This window comes from Aethalodelphis obliquidens, unplaced genomic scaffold (assembly GCF_003676395.1).
Source record: "Aethalodelphis obliquidens isolate GAN/ISIS:26980383/991018 unplaced genomic scaffold, ASM367639v1 scaffold5, whole genome shotgun sequence".
Lineage (NCBI taxonomy): Eukaryota > Metazoa > Chordata > Mammalia > Artiodactyla > Delphinidae > Aethalodelphis > Aethalodelphis obliquidens.
In genome coordinates, this window is record NW_020837949.1 from 40,105,362 (window position 1) to 40,132,533 (window position 27,172).

General features: G+C 42.3%; 1 protein-coding gene across 1 annotated transcript in view; it reads left to right on the plus strand.

Moving 5' to 3' along the window:
• Nucleotides 1-27,172, plus strand: part of ELMO1 (engulfment and cell motility 1) — a 551,203-nt gene that overhangs the window by 92,170 nt on the left and 431,861 nt on the right. The window contains exon 2 of the mRNA XM_027102174.1: nt 7,479-7,628. Coding sequence (XP_026957975.1) covers nt 7,551-7,628 — 78 coding nt within the window. The 5' untranslated portion in view covers nt 7,479-7,550. The remainder of the gene's footprint in view (nt 1-7,478; nt 7,629-27,172) is intronic.

A 27,172-nucleotide genomic window follows, 5' to 3' on the forward strand; every position in this document is an offset into this window, starting at 1 on the left:
GCAGTCATTGCTTACCTATATGACTGGTAAAGAGGAGTGTCTGTCCCTCCCTGATGTATGTTTGGGAAGGGAAACAAAGGCAGAGTTCAGCAAGCCTGAATGATCACAACATCCCAAGTAATGTCCAGCTGACAGCTCCTATTTCCTGTATCTTCTACATAGACAGTTAGGGTGTTGAGATACTATAAGTCTATTTGGAATAAAAAGAATGTAGTACAAAGAAGAGGGGAACAAAACTTTTATGCAGATGTGTTTCCAGTGAGCCTTCCTGAGGCACAGTGTATGGTGCAGGGCAGTGTCCTCAAAAGAGAAAACTAGAGAGCTCAAGGCAGACAGGGTCGTCAAAGGAGATTGGAAGATGCCACCTCAAAATATTCCACTTTGCATTAAGGATTATTTTTGAGCTGAAAGCAATTAAGAAACAGTATATTCAGAAGGAGCTCTCTGCCCTTCTTCTTTCTACTTAAAAGCAGGGCATAAATTTCCATTTGTAAAAATGTCCTTCTCTCCCAAACTAGAAAGAGGACTATTCCAGAGACAACTCTTGTCACCTGAGAGGACTTGAGATGGCATAACAAACCTTACTAAACAACCCTTTCTTACCATATATTTCCAAGTTACCTTTCCACAACATACATTTCCACCCCACCCCCACCCAAGAAGCCCTAACCCCCTCGTCCTTTGTCTAGCCTTTTCTCCACACTTTATCACCCCTTGTTAAGACGGTTTGTGAGCTCCAACTTTTAACCATCTCTTTGAGTTACTCATCTCTGAGTTCTTCTGCATGTATAGGCATTGCATGAATAAATAAACTTTTTTTCTCCTGTTAATCTTTGTTTTGTTAGTTTAATTTCCATGCCTCAGCTACTGAACCTAAGAGGATTGAGGAAAGGTTTTTTTTTTTGTTTGATTTCTTTTTCCCCCCCTCCTCTACATAGTACAGAGAGAAAGGCTGCTTTCAGTTCCACTTTCAGAGGTCCTTTTCCTTTGTATGTAACTCGAATGCCAAGGGAAAACATTGTCTATTTCCTTTTCTATCAAGGACCACTTAACATTTAAAATATGGGACTAGTTCTCCCTCCCCACTATTCATTCCCATAATCATTATAAACCTATTATCTGTCATAAGTGGATAATGATGGCCAGTGGGGCAGAGGACAGCTTGCCTATGGAGAAAAGGGACAGAGGAGTTGAAGCAAATCGTTTCTCCAGCTGTTTGGTGTTTCTTTCCCATTGATCTGCCTTTTGGCCTCTACTGATCCATCTGTCAGGCTCTTTCAGTTTGTGGCGGCACACAGTTCACCAGGGCAATCTTGCTAGTTTTCCCACTACACAGGTCCTATAGAACATCCTCATAGGCTTAACTTTTTATTCTCTTAATAGGGTTTGCTGGTGTAAAAGAGAGTCTAGAAATAAGATAAAAGGGTTTAAAGCCATTCAGGGACCCAAAGCTAAAACTATATGGAAAATTCAGCAGAAAAAAATGTGTGAGGTATTTGGGAATTTTATGAACTCCAAGACCTAATCAAGCTGCCTGGAAAAACAGGGAGAGACGTAACAGAACTTTAAGAGACTTTAGTGAGATGAGTTTCCAACACAGACACGTAGCACTTTGGGCTTAGAACAATGTGTAGCAACAGACAGATTTCTAGATGGGAATCAGGAGTGGTTTTTTGGAGACATGACCCAAAGATAAGAAGGAGACATTCAGCAGAATGATAAAGACAATTTCAACTTGCTCAGGGGTTATAGAGTCACATCTGACATGCAGATTTTGGTAACTAACTCCCAAGTGAGAAGTGACTCCTTTTTTTCATTTAATTCACTCAACTATAAACAATCTCTTTGACATGCTTATTAAGGTTGTAGAATCTTGGTACTGGAATAAAGTAAATCGATCAGCAGTGAAGCAGGAACATTGTAGAATTCTCCACTCATTCCCTAGGTAGGGAGAACCACAAGGCAGAGTGGTTGGAAGGTCTAGCCTACACTTCCCTTTAGTGATTCTTAAATTTTAGCTTGCATAAGAATTATTATATCAAGGAGTTTATTACACAACTTCATGCAGCTTATATTTACTGGGCAAATTTGACTAGACTTGGTTTTATCGCCAGTAGCTCTGATGAGATGTCAGTCGTGGAAAGTATGCATTCAGCCGACACCATGAATGAGATGCTTGTGTGCCCTGGTGAGGTAACTGTGTTCAGGATGTGCACCCTGCCATGAGAGTGCTCCAGGTGTGGTAGGGGGAGGTTGAACAGAAGACTCAAGTGCCCTGAGTGCTGTGCCCGGGGAAGCAAAGACTCTAGGAGATTGCGTTTGTTGACTGAAATTTAGAAATGCATTTCCATCTCAGTTACGCCTGACCAAGCACGGGGCCTGCGTGTTGATGTTTCTTGGAGAGTCTGATGAGACTGTTTATCTTATGTGAAGTTCAGCCATGGGTTTCCCTGATCATTAGTAATCTGCCCAGAGAACTTGGTAGCTCACAACTTAACTGGAGGATGATTTTGCCTCACAGAGGACTTTGGCAGTGTCTGGAGACATTTCTGCCTGTCACAGCTAAAGAGGAGTATTGACCTCTAGTAGGTAGAGGCCAGGGATGCTGCGAACCATCTTACAATGTACAGGACAGCCCCACAGCAAAGGACTATGGCCCCAAACGCTAACAGTGCCAAGGGCAAGAAAACCTGAGCTACAAACTTTCTCTTCTGAATTACATCAGTAGCAACAGTGACGATATATAGAAGCCTCAGAGCTAACTGTTCCCTCCTGGAAATATAAATTCAAGAGGATAAAATGTGGACTTCTGAGGATAACGATGTGGTTCAGATTATTCATTCTGCACTTGTGCACCTGACTCTACCCATGGGAGCCTGGCTGCACCCTGTCTGTGCCATTTGTTAACGTGGGGAAAACTGATGAGGTCTAATTTGGCTGGTTAAGTGAGTTCCCAAGGGATGAACCCTCGCCTCTTTGCTCTCAATGGCTGCTTTATACACTGCTCTAATGTTGTTCTCCACAGAGACACAGGGAGAACTGCATTATTCTCTTCTCACCTGTTCAACAGGTTTTGTCTGAAGAGTCTTTGAGAAATAAATATCAGTTAAAAAGGAAAAAAGCACGCTCGGCCTTTGATTCCTGGAAGGCCAGATGACCTCTTTCAGTGTAATTCTAGACTATTTTGTGTAGAGTTGGGAGGAAGGCGCTCAAAATGCATTTTTATTTCTATTATCTACTCTCTTAACCACCAAGATTATGTGTGCTTTGTTTTGAATAGTGTTACCTGATATTTATACTGAGTCTGTTTTCACATTAGAACCTGTTTTCTTAACTCTTACTCTAGGAAGTGTAATTGAATCTAGATCTTGAATTGCAGTGACTTGGTACAGATAAAATACACTGTCCTTGGAATTCTCAAGTGAATTAAAAGAGTGTAGAGACTATGAAGAAGTCTGTCCCAGTGCAGATTGTCTGCTTGTATTTGTACCTAGGAGATCCAGAATTTATGGAGCAAGTCCCTGTTGTTGAATATTAAATTGTTGTCAAGTTTGGGGAATTACAACCAAAACAGCAATTGGCATTGTTATGGTTAAGTTAATAATTATTTCTTGAGGAAGCATCCTAGAAAAGTAAAATCACTCAAAGGGAACACAGAATTTTAAGGCTTTTGGTACAGTCTGCCAAAAGTACCTCTGGAAAGTTGTACTGATTTATATCCTGAATAGGTGTGCATGGACATGGACTTCCTTCTTTAGAAGTCACGACCAAGAGTTAGGGTAGGAGTGTCTAGGGGGGACAAGAGTACGGTCAATGAACCTACCAAGTTATGATCCAAGAGCTGCTGGAACTCATTCTCTTATTACTCTAGCTCTTACTTGTTTGGCTTTGGCCACTCACCTGTTTCTGGAACATACAAGGCATGCTTCTGCCTCAGGGCCTTTGCTCTTGCTGTTTGAGAAATAGAATATTGCCTACCATATTGGTAAACAAAGAATCTAGCTACCACATGACAGCCACCCTGATTGTGAGCCCTGAGGGCACTCAGGAAGGAAACAAAGAACGCTTGCCATCTAGCAGTCATCAGACTGCAGCCAACCCCTATGGTGCAGCTTGAGGAAACTCTGGATGAGGAAACACTACTGGCCCCAGATAGCTGAGGTGCATATCAAAGGAATGATTTCAGTGAGCCCAGACTCTTGCATCTTCCCATGCATAGAAAAGCATTAAATTCTTTAACTTGAGGTATCTAGTTTTCTTTTATTAACAGTAATCTTTGTTCTGACTTCCTGGTGTTGTTGCAAAAACTCCTATATCCTGGCTCCCCCCTTCCTCTTCAGAGCAGTTTGCTCAGGGTTATTTAAGATGCTGCCTCAGGGCTTGAAGTCCTAAGAATGTCCAATCAATAAAACATAACTCTCAACTTTTAGGTTGTGCATTTTTTTTTCAGTCGACGTGTTCCCTTGGCCTGTGACATGATTCCTCCAGATGTCCACATGGCTCACTGCCTCACTTCTCATAGGTCTTTACTCAGATGCTGTGTCTCACTGATGCTTTCCCTGGTTTCCCTATTTAAGACTGCAGTCCTGCCCCTCCCACAGAGATATACTCACATGCTTCAGATTCTCCTTCCCTGATTCATTTCTGTCCATGTCCCTTGACGCCACCTAATGTGTAGATTTGCTGCTGTATCCCCAGCACTGAGAACAGGGCTGGTACAGAGAAGGGCTCAGTAATTATTTGTTGAACGAGCTGTTGAACCACTGCTTTGAAGATTTGCCTCTGCTGGTTAGCACTCATTATCGTCACACCAGGCTGTCTTCATCATCCTTGGCCAAAGGGACAGCGGTTCTGTTTTGCGTCATTTCCTTTACTTGTCAGCTCTGGTGAAGTTAGTTATTCATATAACTGCTGGTGTTGTTATGATTAACTGCCATTAGGCTGCCGTTATTAACTCTGCTATCTCTATCATCTTAGTCACGCCCAAGGGCCACTGAGCTCGGGGGATAGTAACTGACAAGGCCCACTCTGGTTTGATAAAGAACCAAAGGCACATGTTTGATTAGCACCTTCATACAGAGATCAATTTCTGGAAAAAGGCTAAGAACCCAGTAGAAAAAAGGCAAAGTATTTGGACAGTTCACAGAAAAGTAGACATGGAACTTTGCATCTTTATATTCAGCCTCTCTCACAATAAGAGAAATAGACATTGAAAGTACATTGACGACTTCCCTGGTGGTGCAGTGGTTAAGAATCTGCCTGCCAATGCAGGGGACACAGGTTTGAGCCCTGGTCTGGGAAGATCCCACATGCTGTGGAGCAACTAAGCCCGCGCGCCACAACTACTGAGCCTGCGCGCCGTGGCTACTGAAGCCCGCGCACCTAGAGCCCATGCTCCGCAGCAAGAGAAGCCACCACAATGAGAAACCCGCGCACCGTAACGAAGAGTAGCCCCGGCTCGCTGCAACTAGACAAAGCCCGCACACAGCAATGTAGACCCGACGCAGGCAAAAATAAATAAATAAATTAAAATAAAAGGAAAGTACATTGAGATACATTTTTTTTCAATGCATCAGGTGTGCAAAAGTTCAATCTGTTGGTGAGTCTGTGTGTGAAGAGGCAAGCCTCATCCATTGCTAAAGGGAATATAGATTGGTACAACTCTCACTGTGGAGATATACTTGGAGATGGCTATCAAAATCTAAAACTGCCCATGCTCTTTGACCCACAATTTTGCTTCTGTGAATCTACTGTAAAAATATACTTGCACATGAGCAAAATGATGTATGCATAAGATTTTTCACCAGAGGCTTGTTTATAACAGCCAAAGGTGAGAGATCACCCAGTGGCCCACGGCAGGGGACTGGTTCTTCAGATGAGACACTGGGAAGTTGTTTCATAGCACAGGGAGATCAGCTTGATGCTTTGTGATGACCTAGAGGAGTGGGATAGGGAGGGTGGGAGGGAGGCTTAAGAGGGAGGGGATATGGGGATATACATATACATATAACTGATTCACTTTGTTGTAAAGCAGAAACTAACATAACATTGTAAAGCAATTATACTCTAGTAAAGATGTAAAAAAAAAAACAAAAGGCTGATAAACATAAAAAAAGAAATCAAATAAAATATTAAAAAAAAAAAAGGTATAAAGAACAACTATGCAGCTGTAGAAGGAACCAGGACACAAAATTTGTATTAATATAGAAGGATTTAGAAGATACATGAAATGAAAAAAAACCAGGGTATAGAATGCTGCCTTTTATGTAAAGAAAGTGGGAAATATAATATGCTTTTGCATTTGACTTATATACCTGAAGAAGTTCTGGAGCGATACATAAGAAACTAGTAACAGTGGCTAGCTGGAGGGGTGGGGATGGAAGTGAATATTGGGTGGATGTATCATTTCAGGAGGAGGGAGTTTCTACACTGTCTTTACATGCACACACACACATGCACACACGTTCAAGTTTTGAATCACATGAGTGTTTTACCTGTTCAAAAATATTGTTTTTATTTATTTATTATTTTGTTTTAATTTATTTATTTTATTTATTTACTTTTGGCTGCGTTGGGTCTTTGTTGCTGCACGCAGGCTTTCTCTAGTTGCAGTGAGCTCGGGCTCTAGAGCGCAGTCTCAGTAGTTGTGGAGCACGGGCTTAGTTGCTCTGCGGCATGTGGGATCTTCCCGGACTAGGGCTCGAACCCGTGTCCCCTGCATTGGCAGGCGGATTCTTAACCACTGAGCCACCAGGGAAGCCCCCCAAAATATTAAGTTAAAAAAGTTATCCTAAAAGAAACGAGTGAGTCTGGGAGAGAAAGGCAGCAGAGGATAATCTTACTTCCTTTGTGTAAGCAACACTATTCATTCCAGTGAGAATTCAAGGTCTGTTCTGAATGCTGTACCAGGCGCTACAATTAATTTTCTTCTCATCTTGTGAACTGGCCTTGGGGAGCGAGTGTGTGTGCATGTGTGTGAACCTTGGGGCATTGCGCCTTCCTTAAGATATCTTGGTTGCTATAGTGCAGAGGAGCTCTATTTGTGACACACAGAAAACATTTTAAAGATATGCTGCTTCCTGGCCATGACTTCCTGGACAATCTGTCCTTCCGAAGGCTGCTGAGCACGAGGAGTTTGCATGTACTTCTGGGCAGAGTGAGCCAGGCTCATTCAGACCCTGGGCACCATTCAGAGTAGAAGCAGGCAGTAAGGGACGCCTTGCTTCCCACTGAGGCCTTGGGAGGCTGTTACCTCTCCGGGGCCTCATCTCCAACTCCAGGGCATTGGCACCGTCCCCTCCTTTGCCTTCTCTCCTCTGGAGCCGCCCGTGAATGGTGCAGTTGGCACCCTGTGTCTTCTGCACCCAGAGCCGTTTCTTGTACCAAAACCACCAGTGAAAACAGGAAGTGATAAAACAAAATTCGCCCTGCATCTGCACTGAGCGACTTCTCTTTCTCTTTCTGTCATTCCTCATTAGGTATAGACACGTGCGGCCATCTACACTGTAGGATCCCGCTTCCACCGGCTTTGGACATTGCGGGGATTTGCAATGCCACCACCTGCGGACATCGTCAAGGTGGCCATAGAATGGCCGGGTGCCTACCCCAAGCTCATGGAAATCGACCAGGTTAGTAATACTGGCAGTCATTTAGGGGTTATTTTAGTTTCCCTTCTATTCTGAATTTACAGACTTCAGATAGCTCTTTTTTCTCCTGTTCTCTCTCTGGCTGTGTTGAAAAATTGGTGCGATAATAGTTGCAGTGTAGTTTGATTTCTGTACCACATGCAGTGGCGATGGATGGGGTTTTTATACTCATCCAACATCTACTTGGAGTGTGTCAATACAGGGTTTGTGTCTGAAGCTGTGAGGGAGGCAGGAGGGACAAGAGGACTAGACTCTGGGCAGTTGACACAGTGGAGGCCGTCCCAGCCCTGCCTTGCAGAGACTCATGACTATGTGCTGATTGTTTTATCGTAGACAACACAAATCTTAATTTTTGGAATCACTCTTCTCTTTGGTTTTTGCATAAGCAGCCAACAAGTATGTTGCTACTTTGTCATATTAATAGTTTGGTCATGCGTGGATGGATCTAGAGACTGTCATACAGAGTGAAGTAAGTCAGAAAGAGGAAAACAAATATCGTATATTAACGCGTATATGTGGAACCTAGAAAAATGGTACAGATGAACTGGTTTTCAGGGCAGAAATTGAGACACAGATGGAGAGAACAAACATATGGACACCAAGGAGGGGAAGTGGCGGAGGGGGGTGGTGGTGTGATGAATTGGGCGATTGGGATTGACATGTATACAATGATGTGTATGAAATGGATGACTAGTAAGAACCTGCTGTATAAAAAAAAAATAGTTTGATCATGAAATTAGTGTAGAGGAATGAGTCTTGGATCCTAGCCGGTTGTAATTTTATTATTAGAGTAAAATGCACTCTGGGTCTAGTATATTGTCTGGTATGTAATAAATACTCAGTACATTTTTAGTGAATGAAAAAATGTCAAGAAGACTTTTAAAATGGTTTTACCTATGGAGGCATCGTTTAGTTTGTGTACTGACAGTCTTATGATGTAACTCTCATTTACTATTGATTACAGGCTATCTCAGGAAGGTGGTTTTTGTCATTGTAAATGATTTAAAGGAAAAAAAAAATTGAGGCCTAGTGTATGCTTAAGGGTTTCATGAAGCATATAGTATAGGATTCTAGATGGCTTTCTACATTTTTGAAATTAGGGTACCATGGCAACTCCACTTTTTATGTTCTTGATATTATTTTATGATCTATACTTTTCTGATACTATTTTATGATCTATACATTTTTTCTGGTCAGATTTTATTATCTGATTGAAGACCACTGCAAAATTTACATGGCATTGTGTGGTCCCAAAGGATTCATTAGAATAAATTATAAAGGTCAGATAAGAATTAGTTGAGTTTGAGCATGAATGTAAGAAAGGGTACATTTTTAGGTTTGTTTTCAAAAAAGGTGTCATCAGACCAGCATGTCATAGTCATTTTAACTGTTCTCTGAGGCAGATTTTGTTGACTTCAGAAGCAACCCATGAAAGTAGAGAAGCCCGCCCAGTAATTTTATATACATTTGTGTCAGACAACAGTTGTTTACCTTTTTTTCACATGCTGTTTGAGAGAGGATATGTGTTGAATGTTACTTTAAAATATGGCTGGACTACTTGGTGAAGTCTGAATGTTGTTAAAATTAGGTTTGTCTACAACCCAAGAGAACAATGGTTCAAAGAGATAGAAGTTGGCCTCTCAAGTCCACATGGCAGTCCCGGGCTGGCATGATGCTCCAGTGTCATGGACCCAGGCCCCTTCTGTCTTGTTGCTTTGCCTTCTCCATAGGTGAGGCTGAGGACCCGTTGCTTGAGCATCACCTGAGAGCTCAGTAGATATGCAGAGTCTCAGACCCTACCCAGACCTCCTGACCCAGATGTGCGTTTTAACAAGATCCCCAGGGGATTCCTTGTGTAGTTAAGTCTGAGAAATGCTGAGCTGGATACCAGGTACCCAAGCCCAAGGCCACATCAGAACCACCTGGGGCACTTGTTCAAATGTTCTCTGGGGCCCCAGCCCCAGAGATTCTAAGTCAGTGGTTTAGGTAGACTATTTCTTTTTGCTTCTGCCATGGCCCAGGGTGTTTGGAAACCTCTTCTTTAAGACAGTAGCTCTTGATACATACTCTTAGGGGCCTGTGGAGTCAGTATCTTGTTCCTGCCTTTGGGGATGGCCTTTGCTGTATGTGTGTCTTAATAATTTTTTTTTAAATATTCTTTTTATTTTGGAACAAGTTTAAATTTATAGACGAATTACGAAGATTGTATAGAGAGTTTTTTATACCTTTCACTCAGTTTCTCCTGATGTTAACATCTTAATATAACTGCGGTACATTTGCCAAAACTATGGTAGATTACTAGTAACCGAACTACAAAATTTATTAGGATTTCATCAATTTTTCCACTAATGTCCTTCTGTTACAGGATCCAGTGCAGGAATACCAACTGCATCGTGATGTTTCGTGTTCCCTTTGTCTTCTTCAGTCTTTGACAATTTCTAAGTCTTTCCCTTGTTTTTCATGGCCTGATAGTTTTGAAGAGTAACTTTACTTCAGTACAATTTCACACGCAGAAACGACAAGAATAGTACAAAGGAATTCCTGTCGACCTTTGATCTAGAGTCACTAATTATTAATATTTTGCTTCATTTGCTTTCTTGTTTTTTCTCTCTCTAGTATACCTATCCCCTTTTGAACCATTTGAGGGTGACTTAGGAGCATCACCTCTGTTTACCCCTAAATACTCAATGTGTCCTTCTTAAGAACAAAATCATCCTCTTACATAACCACAGTCTCTTTAAAGAAACCAGAAAATCGAACATTAGTTCAACATTATCATCTAATTCAAAGCCCAAAGCCCATATTCAAATTTCATCAAGTATCCCAATAAGATCCTTGATAGGTATTTTCCTCACAGTCTGACATCCCTCCAGGATCATGTATTACATTTATTGCCATGTCTCTCTGGCCTTCATGGATCTAGAATGGTTCCTTAGTCTTTCTTCATCTTTTGTGACCTTGATAGTATTATAGAGTACAGGACAGCTGTTTTGTGGAATGTCCTTCCGTTTGGGTTTCTCCGATGTTTCCTTCCAATTAGATTCAGGTTTTGCATTTTTGGCAGACAGGCAAGAGAGATGAAGTTGTGTCCTCTTCAGGGCATCATATCAAGAGGCACATGAAGTTTCCTTGTCTCCTTCTTGGTGATGGTTCTGCATTTATACGTGATAATATTGAGGTTCATAGAAGTTAGATGATTTCCTCGTTAGTGAGACCAGGACAGAAACCCAGGCCTCCTGTACTTTGAAGACTGAACTTTTAAACCGTTGGCTAAATTGTAGGGCTCCTGCTAATGCCATAGGGAGACCTCCCCAAAGAGTTAGAGACCCAGTCCCTTTTTGCCCTGCAGCCGCTGAAGTTGGAGAGTGGCAGTTTTGGTATCAGGTGCTGTTTCTTTTTTCTTTTTAAGATTTATTTATTATTAATTTATTTATTTAATTTATTTTTGGCTGCTTTGGGTCTTAGTTGCAGCACGCAGGATCTTCGTTGAGGCATGTGGGATCTTTCATTGTGGCGCGCGGGCTTCTCTTCAGTTGTGGCGTGTGGGTTTTCTCCCTCTAGTTGTGGCACACGGGTTCCAGAGTGCGTGGGCTCTGTAGTTGTGGCGCACAGGCTCCAGGGCACATGGGCTCTGTAGTTTGTGGTGCACACGCTCTCTAGTTGAGGCACGTGAGCTCAGTAGTTCTGGCGCACAGGTTTAGTTGCCTTGCAGCACGTGGGATCTTAGTTCCCTGACCAGGGATCAAACCCGCGTCCCTTGCATTGGAAGGCAGATTCTTTACCACTGGGCCACCAGGGAGGTCCCCAAGTGCTGTTTCTTGATCCAGTTGGAAGTTGGCACAAGAATTGGAAATGTATTTGCACAAACAAGGAAGACTTGAGCAGTGATTATTACTGGGGTTTTCTCCTAATCTTCTACCTTGTTCAATAAGGTCACACCACCTGTTTCTCTCCCATTGCACATTACCTTTGCTCCTTTGGTCTTAGCTACCATTTCACTAAAAGGAATTTCAGGCATTGCTGCCCCATCTTCTCCCCAAACCTCCAGTACCCCTCCACTTGTCACACTGTGTTGTCCTTGTCAATCAGCTTAAACCAGTGGTCCTCAACCTTGTGTGTGCCCAAGAGTCACCCGGGGAGCTGGTGAGAAATGCACATCCCCAGCCCAGCTGCAGAGACTGGGATTCTGCCGACCAGGGATGGGTCCTTAATCTGGTTTGTGACGAGCATTAGGTGAGTCCGAAGCAGGGCCTCCCACACTGCATCATGCAGGGGCTCGTGAGAAACAGCCATGAGCCCGAGTTACTCCATTTTTGAATACTGTTTCTCTAGTGCCTGGTGAACAACCTTCCTTAAGAAGTAAATATTTAATTAATGAATAACCAGGAGAGGGAGCTTCCTGAGTGGGGATCAGTTCTGCTCAGCCAGGGCCCATGAGGTTCAAGGGGATGTCAGCTTGGAGTGGATTGGTTTACCTTCCTTCTGAATTTTGAGGAGACAATTCTGTGTTTCCCCTCCACAGGAAAAGCCCCGAGGAGCTTCTCACAACTGGAGTTTGCTGTCATATGAGGCTCTCGGAAGAGCTGTCAGCTAGCTCTTTTGCTCACGGCGGCAGCCTCTGCACCTGCCTTCACTGTCTGTTGTTGGCTTTGAACCTCAGGAGCCACTTGAGGCTGTAGGTGATGATTGTCTGGATACACAGAGCCAGAAAGGCTCCCCATCCACTCTTCCTGTTAACCTAATATTTTATGAACAGCATATTTCTTAGTCAAGAGTGTCAAAACCCTAGCGCTTTTTTTTTTTTTTGGCGGTACACGGGCTTCTCACTGTTGTGGCCTCTCCCGTTGCGGAGCACAGGCTCTGGACGTGCAGGCTCAGTGGCCATGGCTCACGGGCCCAGCCGCTCCGTGGCATGTGGGGTCTTCCCAGACCGGGGCACGAACCCGTGTCCCCTGCATCGGCAGGCGGACTCTCAACCACTGCGCCACCAGGGAAGCCCCCCCTAGCGCTTTTGACACGAGGCATAATGCTGAGAGGCAGTGTGTCCTAACAGACACAGTACGGGCTCTGGGACATTTAAATCTGGGTGTGGGCCCTGGAGCCCCCCATTCTGTAAGAACCCAGTTAGCCTCTATGAGCCTTGGTATCTTGGCCTGGTCAAGTCGAGATAATAATTTCCCACTTCTTTAATGATTGTGAAGATTAAAGAAAATATATGAACAGAATATAGGACACTGCCAGCTCAGAGTAATTACTCGGTAAAGGCATTATTGCTGCTAGTTTAAGCAAGTCCTCATGAAATTAGAAAATTAGATGCTCTGATTTTTGTTTTTACTTGCCCTTCCATCATGCACAGTTTCCCACCTTTCTCCTTCTTTATCTGCCTAGCTTTGTAAATGTCTAGAAGGAGAAAAAATTAAAGGGCAAGTGGGAGGGAGGCATCAGCTAGTAATAAAGGAACATGCTAACTGGATGTGCAGCCAATTCATGCTATGGAATATTCACTGGCTCCCTAGTACTCCTCCACAATATTTTCTCCCATCTCTTGGCCACCCACCAATATTCTGGGAAGCAGCCCCTCTGTTCCTTGCACATGCTCTTTGGTCCTCCAGTCTCTCCTGCCTCTGTCCTTCCCCCACATGCCTTTCTTTACGAGTACACTGAAGCCAGAAAGCCACTGCTCCCATCCGTGCCTCAGAAGCTCTCTGCTATGTGTTTGCACACCTCCAAAGACCACTCGATGCTTTTTTCTCCTGTCATGCTGTCTTGCTTTTCCACTGCCAGCAGAGGAGGGAAGATGTGTCCCTACTCTCTTCCTAAGGCATTCAGCCTGTCCCAACCCCCATCTGTTTTGCTCCACCTGTGTTTTGACTTGTCCTCTCCCCTTACCTGAGGCTTTGCCCATCAAAATCCCCTTCATTTGTTCTTTTCTCCTCTCCTTTCAACAGGAAGCTCTTCTATACCTACCTTGGAAAATCTTCCTCTTGACCTAGTAACTCTCTTGCTGGAGTATAGTTTATTTTCTGTCTTTCCATTCCAAGCCGATCTAAGTGCTGTCAGTATATGTCATCCATGTTGCTTTGGCATCTACTTGATCTTAGTATGAATAACAATTTCCCTCCCTCTGGTGTTGCTGTCTTTGATGGTACCTATGCCCTCCCGTTTGCTAAATCGAGTGGTCCTCACTCTGTCTTGGTGTCACTCGGCAAAGCTGCTCGTTCGTATCTTCTTGAAACTACCCCCCTCCCTTCATTATGCTTCAGTTCTGAGATTCTCCCTCCTTGTCTGATTAGTCTTTGTGAATTTCCTGCATGGTTCCGTGTCTTTCTCCTTCTTTCTAAATCAGTCACAACCTCAGTGCTTAGCCCTCTGGTCTGCGTGTTCACCAGTGACACTCGTTGGCTCAGATTCCATGTTCTTTCATGGATTTAAGTGTAACTTCTCTCTGAATAATACCAGCTCTGGTCACCAGACTGTCCTACTAACTGGTCATCAGCTCATCTCTCTGTTTAATGGATGCATTATTTCCCTCTATAAACCTTCAGTTGCCTGCAGAATACAAGCAAATGGTTGGTAAAACTGCTCATATGTGAACCTGAAGTCTGATAGGTGTTACCAACTTTTGGAAGTTATTTCATGTAGAATGGGGTTCATTAGATGTGTTATTTATGGCCCCAAGTGTACACACTCCATCCTCTCCATACAACAAGATAGATCTCATCTCTAATCAAGAAAAGCCAGCATGGGCCATCTTGGCAGGCAAGGAGGCCTGATCATCTCTCTTACTTGTGCATCAAACACTTGGGCAGACTGCTATGCTGCAAGTTCAGGCCCAGAGAGGATGATGGGAGGAGTTGCGCGTTTTTCAGTCTTAGTTGTGCAGATCCTTCTCAAATGGTTCAGGGGCGAGGGGTGTGTGCCATTTGCTTCCAGGCTCTCCACGCTCACTCCTGCCACAGCAGCTGCAATTGACCTCTTTTCATTTTTAGATGCTTTGGGGAAAGAGTTTGTTCGAAGAAAGTATACCACAATTAAAAGAAAAAGTCGCGGATGATTCTTGAGCTTTCTAGTATCCCTGAGACTTGAGTCAGATTCCTTAGCTTGCCTTCATGTCCTGCCATGATTTCCCTTTACAGTATCCCAGGTTCAGGGTATTTGCGGGTGCTACGTGCAACTCTCAAGTACCCTCTTGCTTTGTAGAAGCTGCCCCTTTAGGAGTATGTCCCTGCACATTTTTGTCCTTTTTTTTTTTTCATGTCTTGTAGTTTCTTTCTAACAGCCAGCCTGCTTGGATTCCTCCTGCACTCTCTTCCCCTCTCCGCTCCTCTAAATCCTGGCTTTGCTGGCACTGCGGAGAGCCTTCTTTCTGCTCAAGTCCTTTTTGATCATGTAATGTAGTTGTTTCTCCATCCTTCTTATACCATTTTCTTTGCCTGTAGATTTTATTTACAGTTAATATAACCTGTGCCTGATATTATTTACATGTGCCCATGTCTTTTGAAGTATATTATAAGATGTGGATTATAAATAGATTATAAGATGTTATTATAAGCTCTTGGTGGTTAGCCTGATTTACACTACATTTGTATCCTGTGGTCCATCACAATGATCTCTATTTATGTGGGTCTACTTTTGGCTTGAATTGTGAGTAGTAAAGATAAGAATAAAACACTGGTTATTCTCCATTCTCCAAACAGAAAAAATTACAATAGCACTCCTTCTCGTACATGGTTGCAGATTTTATTTTTCTCAAAGAAACATAGATGCATGTGTTTTTAGGCAAGCATGTACAAAATGATTGCCCACGGTTTTCCCTCAGCTGTCCTATTTCTGTAATATATTTAAGATGTAATTCAATACATATAAATTTAATTTACCCATAAAGCTCACTCATTTTTAAAGCTCAATGCATAAAGTACATTGAAGTTTTTGTGCTTGACCTAGGAGTTTAACTCATTCTGTACATAACACTAGTAGTGGTAGTAGTAGTAATAATAGCATGTACCATCTAATCAGCACATATTGTGTGCTAGGCACTGTGTTAAGTGCCCTGCACAGAGTATTTCACCTCCTTCCTACAGTCCAGCAAGGCAGGCTTTATACTTCCCAGTTCATAATTGTTCAGAGGCTCAGTGAGTTGCCTGAGATCACACAGTTAGGAAGCTACTGATTTGAGTCTAGCACTGGGTGACACTAAAACCCAGACAGTTTCTACTAAATCATAAATCTGTTCAGTAGTTCTTTTTTAATTTCATTTCAGCTTTATTGAGGTATAATTGACATATGATGAGAACAATTGAGTTTTACTCTCAGCAAATTTAAAATCATACAGTATAGTATTATCAACTACAGTCACCACGTTTTACATTAGATCCTCAGGCCTTGTTCATCTTATAGCTGAAAGTTTGTATCCTTTGACCAACCTTTCCATATTTCCCCTACCTTCCAGACTCTGGCAACTACTTTTCTACTTTCTGTTTCTATGAGTTTGATTTTTTTTTTTTGTAGATTCTACATATAAGTGATACTAGATGGTATTTGTCTTTCTCTGTCTGGCTTATTTCATGTGTTTGGTAGTTCTCTTTGAGTCTCTCCATCTCTTAGGGCTGTTTAATGGCGGTTTGAAGAGATGCCTATGCCACTGCCAGCTTGCCTGCTGCATCCACTGACAATGTGACTTCCAGGGACATGCTGTAGTATGAAAGCCAAGATTGTATTGCCTTATAAGTTAGGGAAAATATGGCGAGTGGTCTGGGTTATTGCAGAAGGAGCCCACCTGAAGTGAGACAGAGCCTTGAAAGCCAGGTTTCTTTGGGGCTGGACACTGGGAGAGGCAGGCTGGCCTGGTGCTTATGGGCATGGACTTTGGGTGGACTTACTTGGACTCAAAATCTGGGCTGCCACTAAGTGCTGTGTGACTGGGGACAAGCCTCCTGCTTTGTAAGGAAGAATTGTCAATATTTATACATCCTTCCTGGCATTGTGGGGATTCGGTGAGGTAATCACTCAGCGCCCTGCTTAATAATAGAAACCATTAGGAGCCAATTATGATTTTTTTCAGTCATACATAGAATAGAACAAGTTTCTTATGTTTCAAGCAAGGCTGGAACCAATAATACAAACTTTTCCTTAAATGCATTAAAGTTAGCTTTTCAGCCTGAAAACCCATAATTCCCAAGACATTTAAGTATTGAGAGCCTGGTGAACTAAAATGACAGTTGAGCTCCAAATAAAGAGTCTTGAATTCAGATGCAATCACACAGAATATACAATTTGAGTGTATTTAATACCACTGAACACTATGTTTAAAAATAGTTAAGATTGTAATTTTAATGTTATGTGTATTTTACCACAATAATAATAATAAAAAATCCCATAGAATCAAGAAAATGAGACTGAATTTCTGGAAAGTGAAGCTCCAACCTTGCCCTGCAGAAATGAAAAGTCATGTAATTTTTCTGGACTGTTCTTTCCTGAGTGGTTGGATTACATCAGGATTTCTCAACTTCAGCACTATTGACATTTTTGACTGCATAATTCTGAGTTTTGAGGGCTGTCCTGTGCATTGTAGGATTTGAGCAGTATCCTGGCCTTTACCCACTAGTTGCCAGTAGCATTCCCTCCCCCAGTTGTGACAACCAAAAATGTCTCCAAACATTGCCAGTGTCCCCAGGGTGGGAGACAGATTTCCCCTTGTTAAGGATGGACTAAATCAGTGGTTCCCAAGCTTGGTTCTGCATCTGAATTGCTTATGAAACGTATTGAACACACAGAGAGGATTATTTGTAGGTGTGGTTCGAGGCCTGGGAATTCCTGTTGTTTTCAAGCTCCATGGCGATACTGATGCTCTCGGACCCAGATTTAGAAATGGCTGTCTCTACACCCCACTACATTTCTAGCTCTATCTGCTTGTGATATCTCTGGCTCCCTCAGTAACGTTTATGCAGTGCTTCAGTGCTTCCATCAGTAAAATGGTCCTAATGGTTCTTCACCTTTAATTACTCTACAGAGAGTATGAACATAACACCGTCAAGAGCTTCTTCTGTTCCACTTAAGAAAGCCTGGGTGTTGTTGCACCACTGCTTTCTGTGCTGTCATAATCAGGTAGAATGATATTGGGACAGGAATAGTCATTGCTCATCTGATTTTTGCAACTCTTGGATTTGGTATTGTAACAACTATTTCTTTTTTAAAAAATTTATTTATTTTAGTTTTGGCTGCTTTGGGTCTTTCCTGCTGCACGCAGGCTTTCTCTAGTTGTGGCGAGTGGGGGCTACTCTTCGTTGCGGTGTGTCGGCTTCTCATTGCGGTGGCTTCTCTTGTTATGGAGCACGGGCTCTAGGCTCATGGGCTTCAGTAGCTGTGGCTCGCGGGCTCAGTAGTTGTGGCACACGGGATTAGTTGCTCCACGGCATGTGGGATCTTCCCAGACCAGGGCTCAAACCTGTGCCCCCTGCATTGGCAGGCGGATTCTTAACCACTGCGCCACCAGGGAAGCCCCTGTAACAACTATTTCTTAAACTTCCTTTACTATAAAGTGACCGAAGTACTTCCCTTTCTGGTTTTAGCTCTGTCCCTTTGTATGTGAGAGTGTATGTAACTTCATAAAATCTTAGAGTTTGCCATGCTTTGGAAGAGAAAGACAGAAAACATATGTCTCCCCTCAGCTGAGAACCCAGTTTAATTGCACAGGAATGAACTCTAGTGTTCTGCTTTTTCTTCTGAAAATGAACTACAGATTTCAGTTTGCTTTCTGGGTAGGAAGGGGTGATAGTCTCCTCCATTCTATTTCCCTTGCTCAACTCTGTCACTAAGAGCACATTGGGTAACTCAGGACAGAGCCCTTTATCAACCGTGCTTTCTTGAGAGTTTGGTGACTAAGACATCTCACATTTCTAGAACGTTTTGCATGTGTCACACTTTGTACTTCATTTTCCTGTTAGGTCAACTGGCAGTTTGCGGAGAGGTATATAAATATGTAGATTTCAGCAGTAAGCAGGACTCTGGGTTCCCAGAAAAAGCTGTTTTGTTCTGCAGAAAGGCAGCTTGTACTTTGTCTCTAGGGGTATATAGACCTGTGCAGTGTGCCCAGAACTGCGAGGGAATGAGAGCAGCCTCAGGGAAAGAAAATATGTGCTCTTCTAGGTTGTTTTTTCTAGAATTTCCATCAGATGTACTTGCGGGTCCTCTGACTAAGTCAGCGATACCAGCGTGGCACTGGACAGCCTCCCCTGCAGCTCCCAAAGTCTCTCAACTAGCAAGTCCTGTGAAGGTTACCTCCTAAATGGTTCTTGATTCTGTCCACCTTTTCTCCATCCTCGCTGCCACTGCTCTCGCTTGTCTCCACTTACCTCCTCAGCTGGCCTCCCGGTCACCTCTCTTACTTCCCCTCCGATGCATTCTCCCAGGCATTCTGCAGTGACTTTCCCGCCGCACTTAGAATAAATTCCAGACGTCCTTGCTGTGGTTATTAGGACCCTGCTATCCTCAGCTCTTGCCTACATCACCAGCTTTGCTTAGAGTCAATGTGGCTTCCCCCAAATTCCTCTGTCTTGGTTCTCATTACAATTGACTTTTTTCCTTTCGTGAATGCATAGTTCACAGAGCCTTTACAAATGTGATTTTTCTCTTAACTGGAAATTACCGCCCCTTCATTTCTCTGCTTATCTAACTCCTGTTCACTCTTCATCCCAGATGAAGAGTAAGCTGCTTAAAAGTCTTCAGATTTCTCAGATCAGACGAAGGCCCTTGTTATATGCACTTGTAACATCCTATATGGCCCCACTTATTCATTGTGTGATGTTCTGCACGGGCCAAGTGTGTTCCCAGTGCCTAGGACAGGGCCTGATATGTGGTAAAATCATAATAATGTGAGCAAAGGAAATAGGTGATGTTCGTACTTTTTCTGTCCTGTGATGCAATTAAATATAATTATGAAAGGAGTGGCCCTGGTGAGAAGAACATCCCTTCCCTTGTTCCCACCATGCATTCTAAATATATTATTATATCTTATGAATTGACTTTATGAAGATCTATTTTTGTCCTTCCATCAAAGTCATCCATAATCGAAAGACAACCAAATGACTTTGAGATAAGCTGTATCAATTTTCAAAATGATTATAGATGGATCATTACCCTGGGACAAGTTTGTGGTGATCTATTTGCATTCGTCAGCCTCATCACCATAAGATGCTCATAATTTCCGCTGTCGCTTCATTCTTGACCTCCTGACCCATGTAAACAACGACCTATCTGCTTACTTGTCATGCCCATCTAGATGTCCCTTGCACCTCAAACTCAACATATTCAAAACAGTCCTCATCGTTCCTTCCAACCCCAAGCCTGTGCAGTTTTGCTTTTCTTCATATTTTCCTTTTCTCAGTGACATATGAACATACACCCAGTTTACTGAAGCTGAAATTACACGTCTTCCTAGACTCTTCTCTTTCCCTCAGCTTTTCTGTCCAATCAGTTACCTCAGAAAACTTACCTGCATCTGGTCCCTCTTTGTCACACCTGCTGCTGCTGCTGTTGGTGGCCCTATTCCCTCTGGTCAGTGTGGAGGAACATAGAGATCAAGGGAGGACTTAAAAATAAGTGTGTCATAGATCCTCAAAGGAAGAACTTTAGAAGAGGGAGACTAGTATCTACACAAACAGGAAATTATGCACACAAAGTAGGTAGACATAAATTGAGAATAGAGGAATATGAGAAAGAAACAATTAAAAATCTCAGAAATAAAAAATATACATATAGTAAGTAAAATGTAAAAAAAAAACCTACAACAGGAAAAAAACAATAAAACACATAGAGTTACTCTACAGTGGATTTGGCTATAGAGAGAACCAGTAACTTGGAAGATGAAAATAAGAAATACATCCAGAATATATTCCAAAAGATAAGGAATGAAAAATATATATGAATGTGAAGTTGTGTTGAAAGGACACGTGAAGAAGTTCCATCCTATGTTTAATTGACAATCCTGTTAATGAAGAACAAGAACGGAAGGAATGATGGAGTGGTGATATTTGAGGAGATCCTGGCTAATATCTTACCTCTCTGGAATTGAAAGAAGTTCCATAGGGGCTCTGGATTTGGCTGGTTGGATGGATAGAGGCTCTGCCATTAGGAGTTGTACGGACTTAATACTCTGTCTAAGAGTCATGAAAAAAGGGAAGGTTTCTAAGCAGGGGAGTGACATGGTATGATTTGTACTTTTGGAAGGTCAAAATTTGAGAATTGTTTTGTGAAGGTAAAATGAAATAAGAGAGACTAGTTAGACAGCTCTTGCAGTAGCCCAGGTGAGAAATGATTATTATGTCATGGCCTAGGATAGTGACAGAGGAGACAAAAAGAAGTCAGACATATGTCTCATCAAGACATATGAGAAGATTAAATTGACAGGAAATTGGTGATTGATTATACGTGGGAGGTAAGAGAGAGCAAAATGTTAAGGATGATAACGAGATTTCTTGTGAACAAATGGGCAAGTGTTGGTGACAGCTACCAAGATAGAAAACACTAGTGGAGGAATATTCAGGTGGAGTCGCATTCTTCGTGGAACACTTACAAATGGGTACAGGAAAATACGAAAGCTTGTCCACATGGTTGGACTTCCTTTCAGATTTCCTTTGTGTTTTGATACACTGGCCAACTTGTCTCTTGGCCTCCAGTGTAATCACCTATCATTAGAAAATGCACATTTGATTGTGTCACTTTCCTGCTTAAAAACCTATGATGAGTCCAAACTGTCAAGAGTTAGACATCTTTGGCCTCCAGCTTGCCTTTCTAGCCACTTTCTCTCATTCACGCATATGACATTGTCAGCTCCTCCATATGCAACATGAACATCCACTTACCGTGACTTTATGGGTGCCCTAAGTAATCCAGATAGCAACTATTTTTAATTGCTTCTCTGTACCCATGGGCAGAATAAAGAGGTTTAGAGAGTAACCTCTGAGGTTGACTTGGCAGGACTGAAGAAGAACAAACAACATGAAGGAGAGGGAAGACGTAACGTTGATTGCAAGATTATTTTCTGGCAGACCAGAAAAAGATGACTAAAAGTTGAAAAGTGAAAAAGAATTTTGGAGTAAGATTTGAATTTGAGGTTATGGAAGGATACACGCTCCAGTTAAAATGGCCTGAGACAGAAGGGGACTATGGAGAAGTCAGGGCTGGAGGTGTTGATTTGAGCATCAAAAGTGAGAAGAAAGTTGGAGCAGAGAGTTCTTCCCCTGGATATCAAAAGATTCGGTGTTGACTTGGGAGTTCATCATAATTTGTGTGGGTAGTCCATGAAGCAGGATCATCTACTATTCTCATTGAGCCTTAAATAACATTTTTCAAAAGCTCACTCTGTGCCAGGAATTAAGAGGCCCAGAATTTCATTGCCTTCCCCTCAGGTGTTAGCTCTGGGCCCTTGGGCTTGTTGTTGATGGTTGCTAGTACTCCAGATTTGGGACAGAGTTAAAGAGCAAGGGTTCTGGAATTATATAGGTCTGGGTTCAAATTCTGGCTTTGCCCCTTATGCTGTGAGGCTTTGAGCAAGCTACTTAACATCTCCAGATGCTCATACAGTTTTCTCATTTGTAATGTAGACTTAGTAACATCATCTTGTAGGGGATATATGGTAGTCACTCAATAAATAGTAGCTACTACTATTATCATTATTATCAGAAGGGCTAGCCAAGTGATGATAGATAATGAAAGTCTGGGTTGATGATATGTCAAAGGTAGGGGAGTTTTAGAAAGTGCATGAGGTTGTGGCCATTCTTTGGATATTCCAGACCCTTCCAGAAGAGCCTGTTTTATTGTTCTTTAAGGCTGTGGTTTAGCCTCAGGTTGCTGTGGTCACATTCATGGGACATATATTTGAGACTTGGAAGCTCACTTCCTCCACTACTTGCTGGCAGATATCTCAGCACATCCATAAGCACTCTAGAAAGAAGGATGAATAGGCGTTAGTGCATCCACTCACGAACAAAGTAAAGCAACTACATGGCAAAGTGAGACAAGTAGTAAAAGGGGGCAAAAAGCCCTACATTAAAAAAGTAAACTCACTTCTTAATACTCCCTTTGCCACTAGTTCCTCTTAGTATTCTTCGACAGTTGCCTTATACCCAATCTCAGTTTCTTCGCAGTTGATAAACCATCATAATCCTGTGTTTAAATTGAACTTGAACTCTACTTTGCCTTCAGAGCTTATCTGGCTTTTTCATAGCTACCCACCTGGTCTGATATCACCCTGTCCATCAGAGTCAGCAATCATTTCTGTTTATCCTACCGAACCTGTCTGACTTTTTTACTTTCATACCATGCACATAAATACGATTGACCTTCCACATATGAACTTGACACAAATAAGGAGACTATTTCACAGGAGTGAAGACAGGCAAACCTTAAGACCTGAACTGAGTCACAGTGTGAATCACTCATTTCCACATAAAACAGGACACTTGACTCAAGGTGTGGTGGAATGAAATGGCCTGCCAGCCAGGCCCGAGTCATCTGGGAGTACTTCTTGGAAAAGACGGATATTAAGGAAGGTAGAGAGGGATATAGGAATTGGGAAATTTGTTGTTTTTGCTGCCTGAGATATTGAAATTTGGAAAAAGATTTTATATCCATAGCAACATTGATATTAGGACAATGTAAAATAGTCAAGGACAAGCAAGGAGACTCAGAAGAGATAACTGATGTGAGTAGGGCTTTATTTTTGCATTGTTCATCTCTACATTTCTGTCCTTTTCTAAAATTGCAGTTTCCCTTCCAACTGAAGGGGAACACAGTTTCTACTGAGTAGAAGTATATCACAATTCCTAAAAGAGAAAGAGGTGTTTCTATTCCTCTTTAACCCACTAATACGTGAGAGCACTAATTATTTTTTGTCTTTGCTCACTTACATAGTCCAGTGATGTTTATGATGCCAAGATTGTACTTTGTCTTGCTGAATCTAATATTTAATTAGTTTCATGAAGCTTGAAACAAATCATTTTTAGTAAACCATTTAGACACAAATCATTTGTCAAGAAAAAGGTGGCATAGCCTGTCATCTTTCCATTTTTAAAATTAATGTGATACATAGTTTTACTACTTTGGAGATGTAGTTGTGAGCTCCCCCCTTTGTCATTTCTGACAGTCACTGAAGTCTTGTGTCAGTGATTCACGTTGGAACTGTCGTCAAAATACTTGCTTTCCAAGAACCAGCTAAATTTGTCTCAGGAAAGTGTGGCTTTTGTCGTTAACTTTCAGACTATTTAGGCAGCTGTTAGGAAAACAGAATACGCATACACACCTCTCGGGACGCATTGGATTCCTCCATGTTAAAGATATATGGCTCAGAAGCATGGAGAGTAGTCATCGGGCTGAACGGAGGAGAAATAACGCTGTTGTAAAATGACTGGTGTCATTGACACAGTGTCAGGAGGCACCTCTGGGAACTAGAAGGGTTATTGCACATGAAATTTTCTCCAAGTCACATTCTAGGCTAAGTCGTAGTAAACATGCATATCCCTTCTCAGAGGTGTCCTGACATTTGGAAGCTGGGTTTCTTTTCTTTCTGGGCCAACATTACTCATAACTGCTGTGCAGAATATGTTCAATGAATTTCCATCTATAAAAGCAAAGTAAAATCCCAAGTGCTGTCTAACTGTCAAAATAAAGCAGCTGTCACATTCTTTTAAAGCACCAGAGAAAGGCTTTTTAATAGTCTGGGACCAAAAACTTTAAGTCTTTGTGGAAAATGGTTTTGCAATTACAGGGCTGTATGACAATGGCACGACGCGAGGGCAGCTGCGTGGTGGTGATGGGGGATTGCTCCTGTCTTCCTTTTGCTGTCGGTCTTCCATCTTTAGCTCCTGCCTGAGCTTCAGAGGCAGTCGGAAGAGACCAGAAGAAAGGGAAAGAAGCTAAAAGTTTGAAAAAAGAATTGTTCTTAATCAAAACATGTTCATTAATTGCACCCTTGTGGCCTAGCAGCCACTCGCTTGGGAGGTGACAGAGGTGTCTCAGAGGCAGTCTCTGCCTCCTAACGAGTATAAGCTAGTTAGCAGAAGAAAGGAAAATGAGTTGAAGAATAAAGAACAGGATGAGATGAGTGCCAAAGGCAGCACTGGGAGTTGGAGTCACTTGAGGAAGAAGGAAGAATTGGATACTCATTCATTCATGTATTTAATTTCTTTAACCAACTTGTAAAAAAAAGTACCTGCAAAGCATCCAAGCAGGATTTAGGAGATGAAAGAACCTATTCATAGGTAACATTTATCCAGTGCCTTGCTATGTACCAGGTGCAATTTCAAGGGTTTTACATACATCCCCTCAGTTGATCTTCACTACCCTGCAATGTGCAAGATACTGCTTTTATTTTCAGAAAAGAAAATGGAAACATTGAGAGGAGAAGTAAAAAGCCTAAAGCTACAAAATTAGGGGCTGCAGAAGTTGGGGTTCAACCCCAGGAAGTCATTTTCTAAAGTCATTCAAGTGCTCATAGTTGGGGGAAGGTATAGAAAAGCTAGTTGGTAAAAATTCAGCCTTTAAAATGCTTTTCTGGTGTCCCTTCACTTACTGTCATGTCATAAGCATTTTTCCCCTCGTGTCTTTAAAAACGTTTGAAATACAGAAGATTTCAATGAAGCCAAGCTTTGTTTTGGGGATGATGCTCATTTTAGGACAAACCTGGGCCTGAGAAGTAGATGTCAGAGGTGGGAACTGCAGCCCACGATCCATAGTTGCTGACAGGCGTGTATCACATCGGATGGGGAAGCTACCAGCCGCCATGGGCTGGTGTCAAGGCATCAGTGTGGGCAGCAGCAGACTTGAGAGCTCCGAGGTGAGCATTTGGCCTGGGTAATATCCGCAGGCCGGTGCCCTGCCAATGGGCAGAAACAGATGGTTGATCAGGAACTGCGCAGCTCATCAGGGAGGGGACACTGATGAGGGACAGCAGCTGGGTCGTGTCCGGAGAACGTGCCTCAAGGCAGGTGGGACTCCACAACCTCCGAAATAAACAACTGGGGACTCCCAAGGATGTTTCTTCTTGGGGTTCTCTCATGCCTGAAAGCAGCCATGAGCTTTGGGTGGGAGAGTGATCTTTTTTTTTAAGAGATGAAAGCGAGACAGGGGGAGGATCTGGTTTACTGAGGAAGAAGATGAAGTGTTAATCTTGAAGGGGTGGCAGGACATCCACCAGGGGTTGTTGGGAATGGAGGACCAGACCTTAGAAGAAGGGTCATAGTGGGTGACATGGATTCAGGAATTTATGACACTGGCATTTCATTAAAGGCAGGAGAGAGTTTAGAAAGGAGAGTGAAGGATCAACATCTACTTTAAGGATTAGGTAGAAAGAGTAAATATTCTTTTCTCTCTCTAATCCTTAAAAAAATCTTTTTTTTTTTTTCTTACCCAATTGCAGTAGGTTTAATAGTGTCCAAGTCGTAACCCCCAGAATATGCAAAGGTGATCTTATTTGGAAAAAGGGTTTTTGCATATTTACTTGTGGATCTTGAGATGAGATCACCCTGGATTTAGGGTGGGCCCTAAATCCTCCTTATAAGAACAGGAGAGAAGACCATATGAGGACAGAGGCAGAGATGTGGATCACAACTGAATTGCTGGGGAATTTGGCCATTCTCAGGAATCTAGGTGATTTCATGTAAAGTAGATCAATCTTTTTGTGCAGGAGATTTGCTTTCTGGACTTACTCTTTGATAAATTAAGTTGAATAAAGGAATTCTTTTGGAGAATAAGAGTAAAAATAAAAAGGGAGGAATAAATTTCCCCCCCCAAAAAACAAAAAAAGCTTACCCCTTGAATAGAACTGTTGGCACATGGTACCTTTCCAACCAAATTCGGATGGAAATGCATACTTTGACAAATAAAAATTTTTGTGCCATCATTAAGATTTTCCCAGATTAATATAAAGAGAAGAAATACTTTCTCATGCTGCAAGATGACCTCACCGTTGCTAAAGGGAACGGCGTAGAGAGTGCACATAATCCCCAGTCCCCTGCACAAGGAAATCTGGTAACTGTCTAACCCTCTGGGTTATCCTGAAAAACATTCCTGCTCTTCGCTTCTCACTGCTGAGTCTGAGAAGGCAGTTTTGACCTTCAGAACAAAAAGCTTAAAGGATTTAGTTACGATTTTTTTAAGTTATGAAAACATGCTCAGGCAATTAAAATAATTGTGCCTCAATATTCTACATCCAGATATATTCATATCGAGTGTAGAAGTTAGTTTTCATTCCTTTAGAGTTTATGGAATCAAAGGGAGAGGAACCAGTTTTCATCCTTTTAGATCAAATTTTCTTTTCTCCTGGGCTTTCGTCTCAATGAGGTAAAAGGCAAATTATTCCGTGGGTCTACAAAAAGCTACCAAGGCATTGCACTTGTCACCCTACTTCCAAGTCATAGAGAACTGGGCAGATAGATGGAAACATCTTATGTGACCTGAACAAATGTTAACTAAAACATAGAGCCGACCTTTGGCTTAGAATTTAAGTCAGGCAAGGGGCTCACGTCAAATTG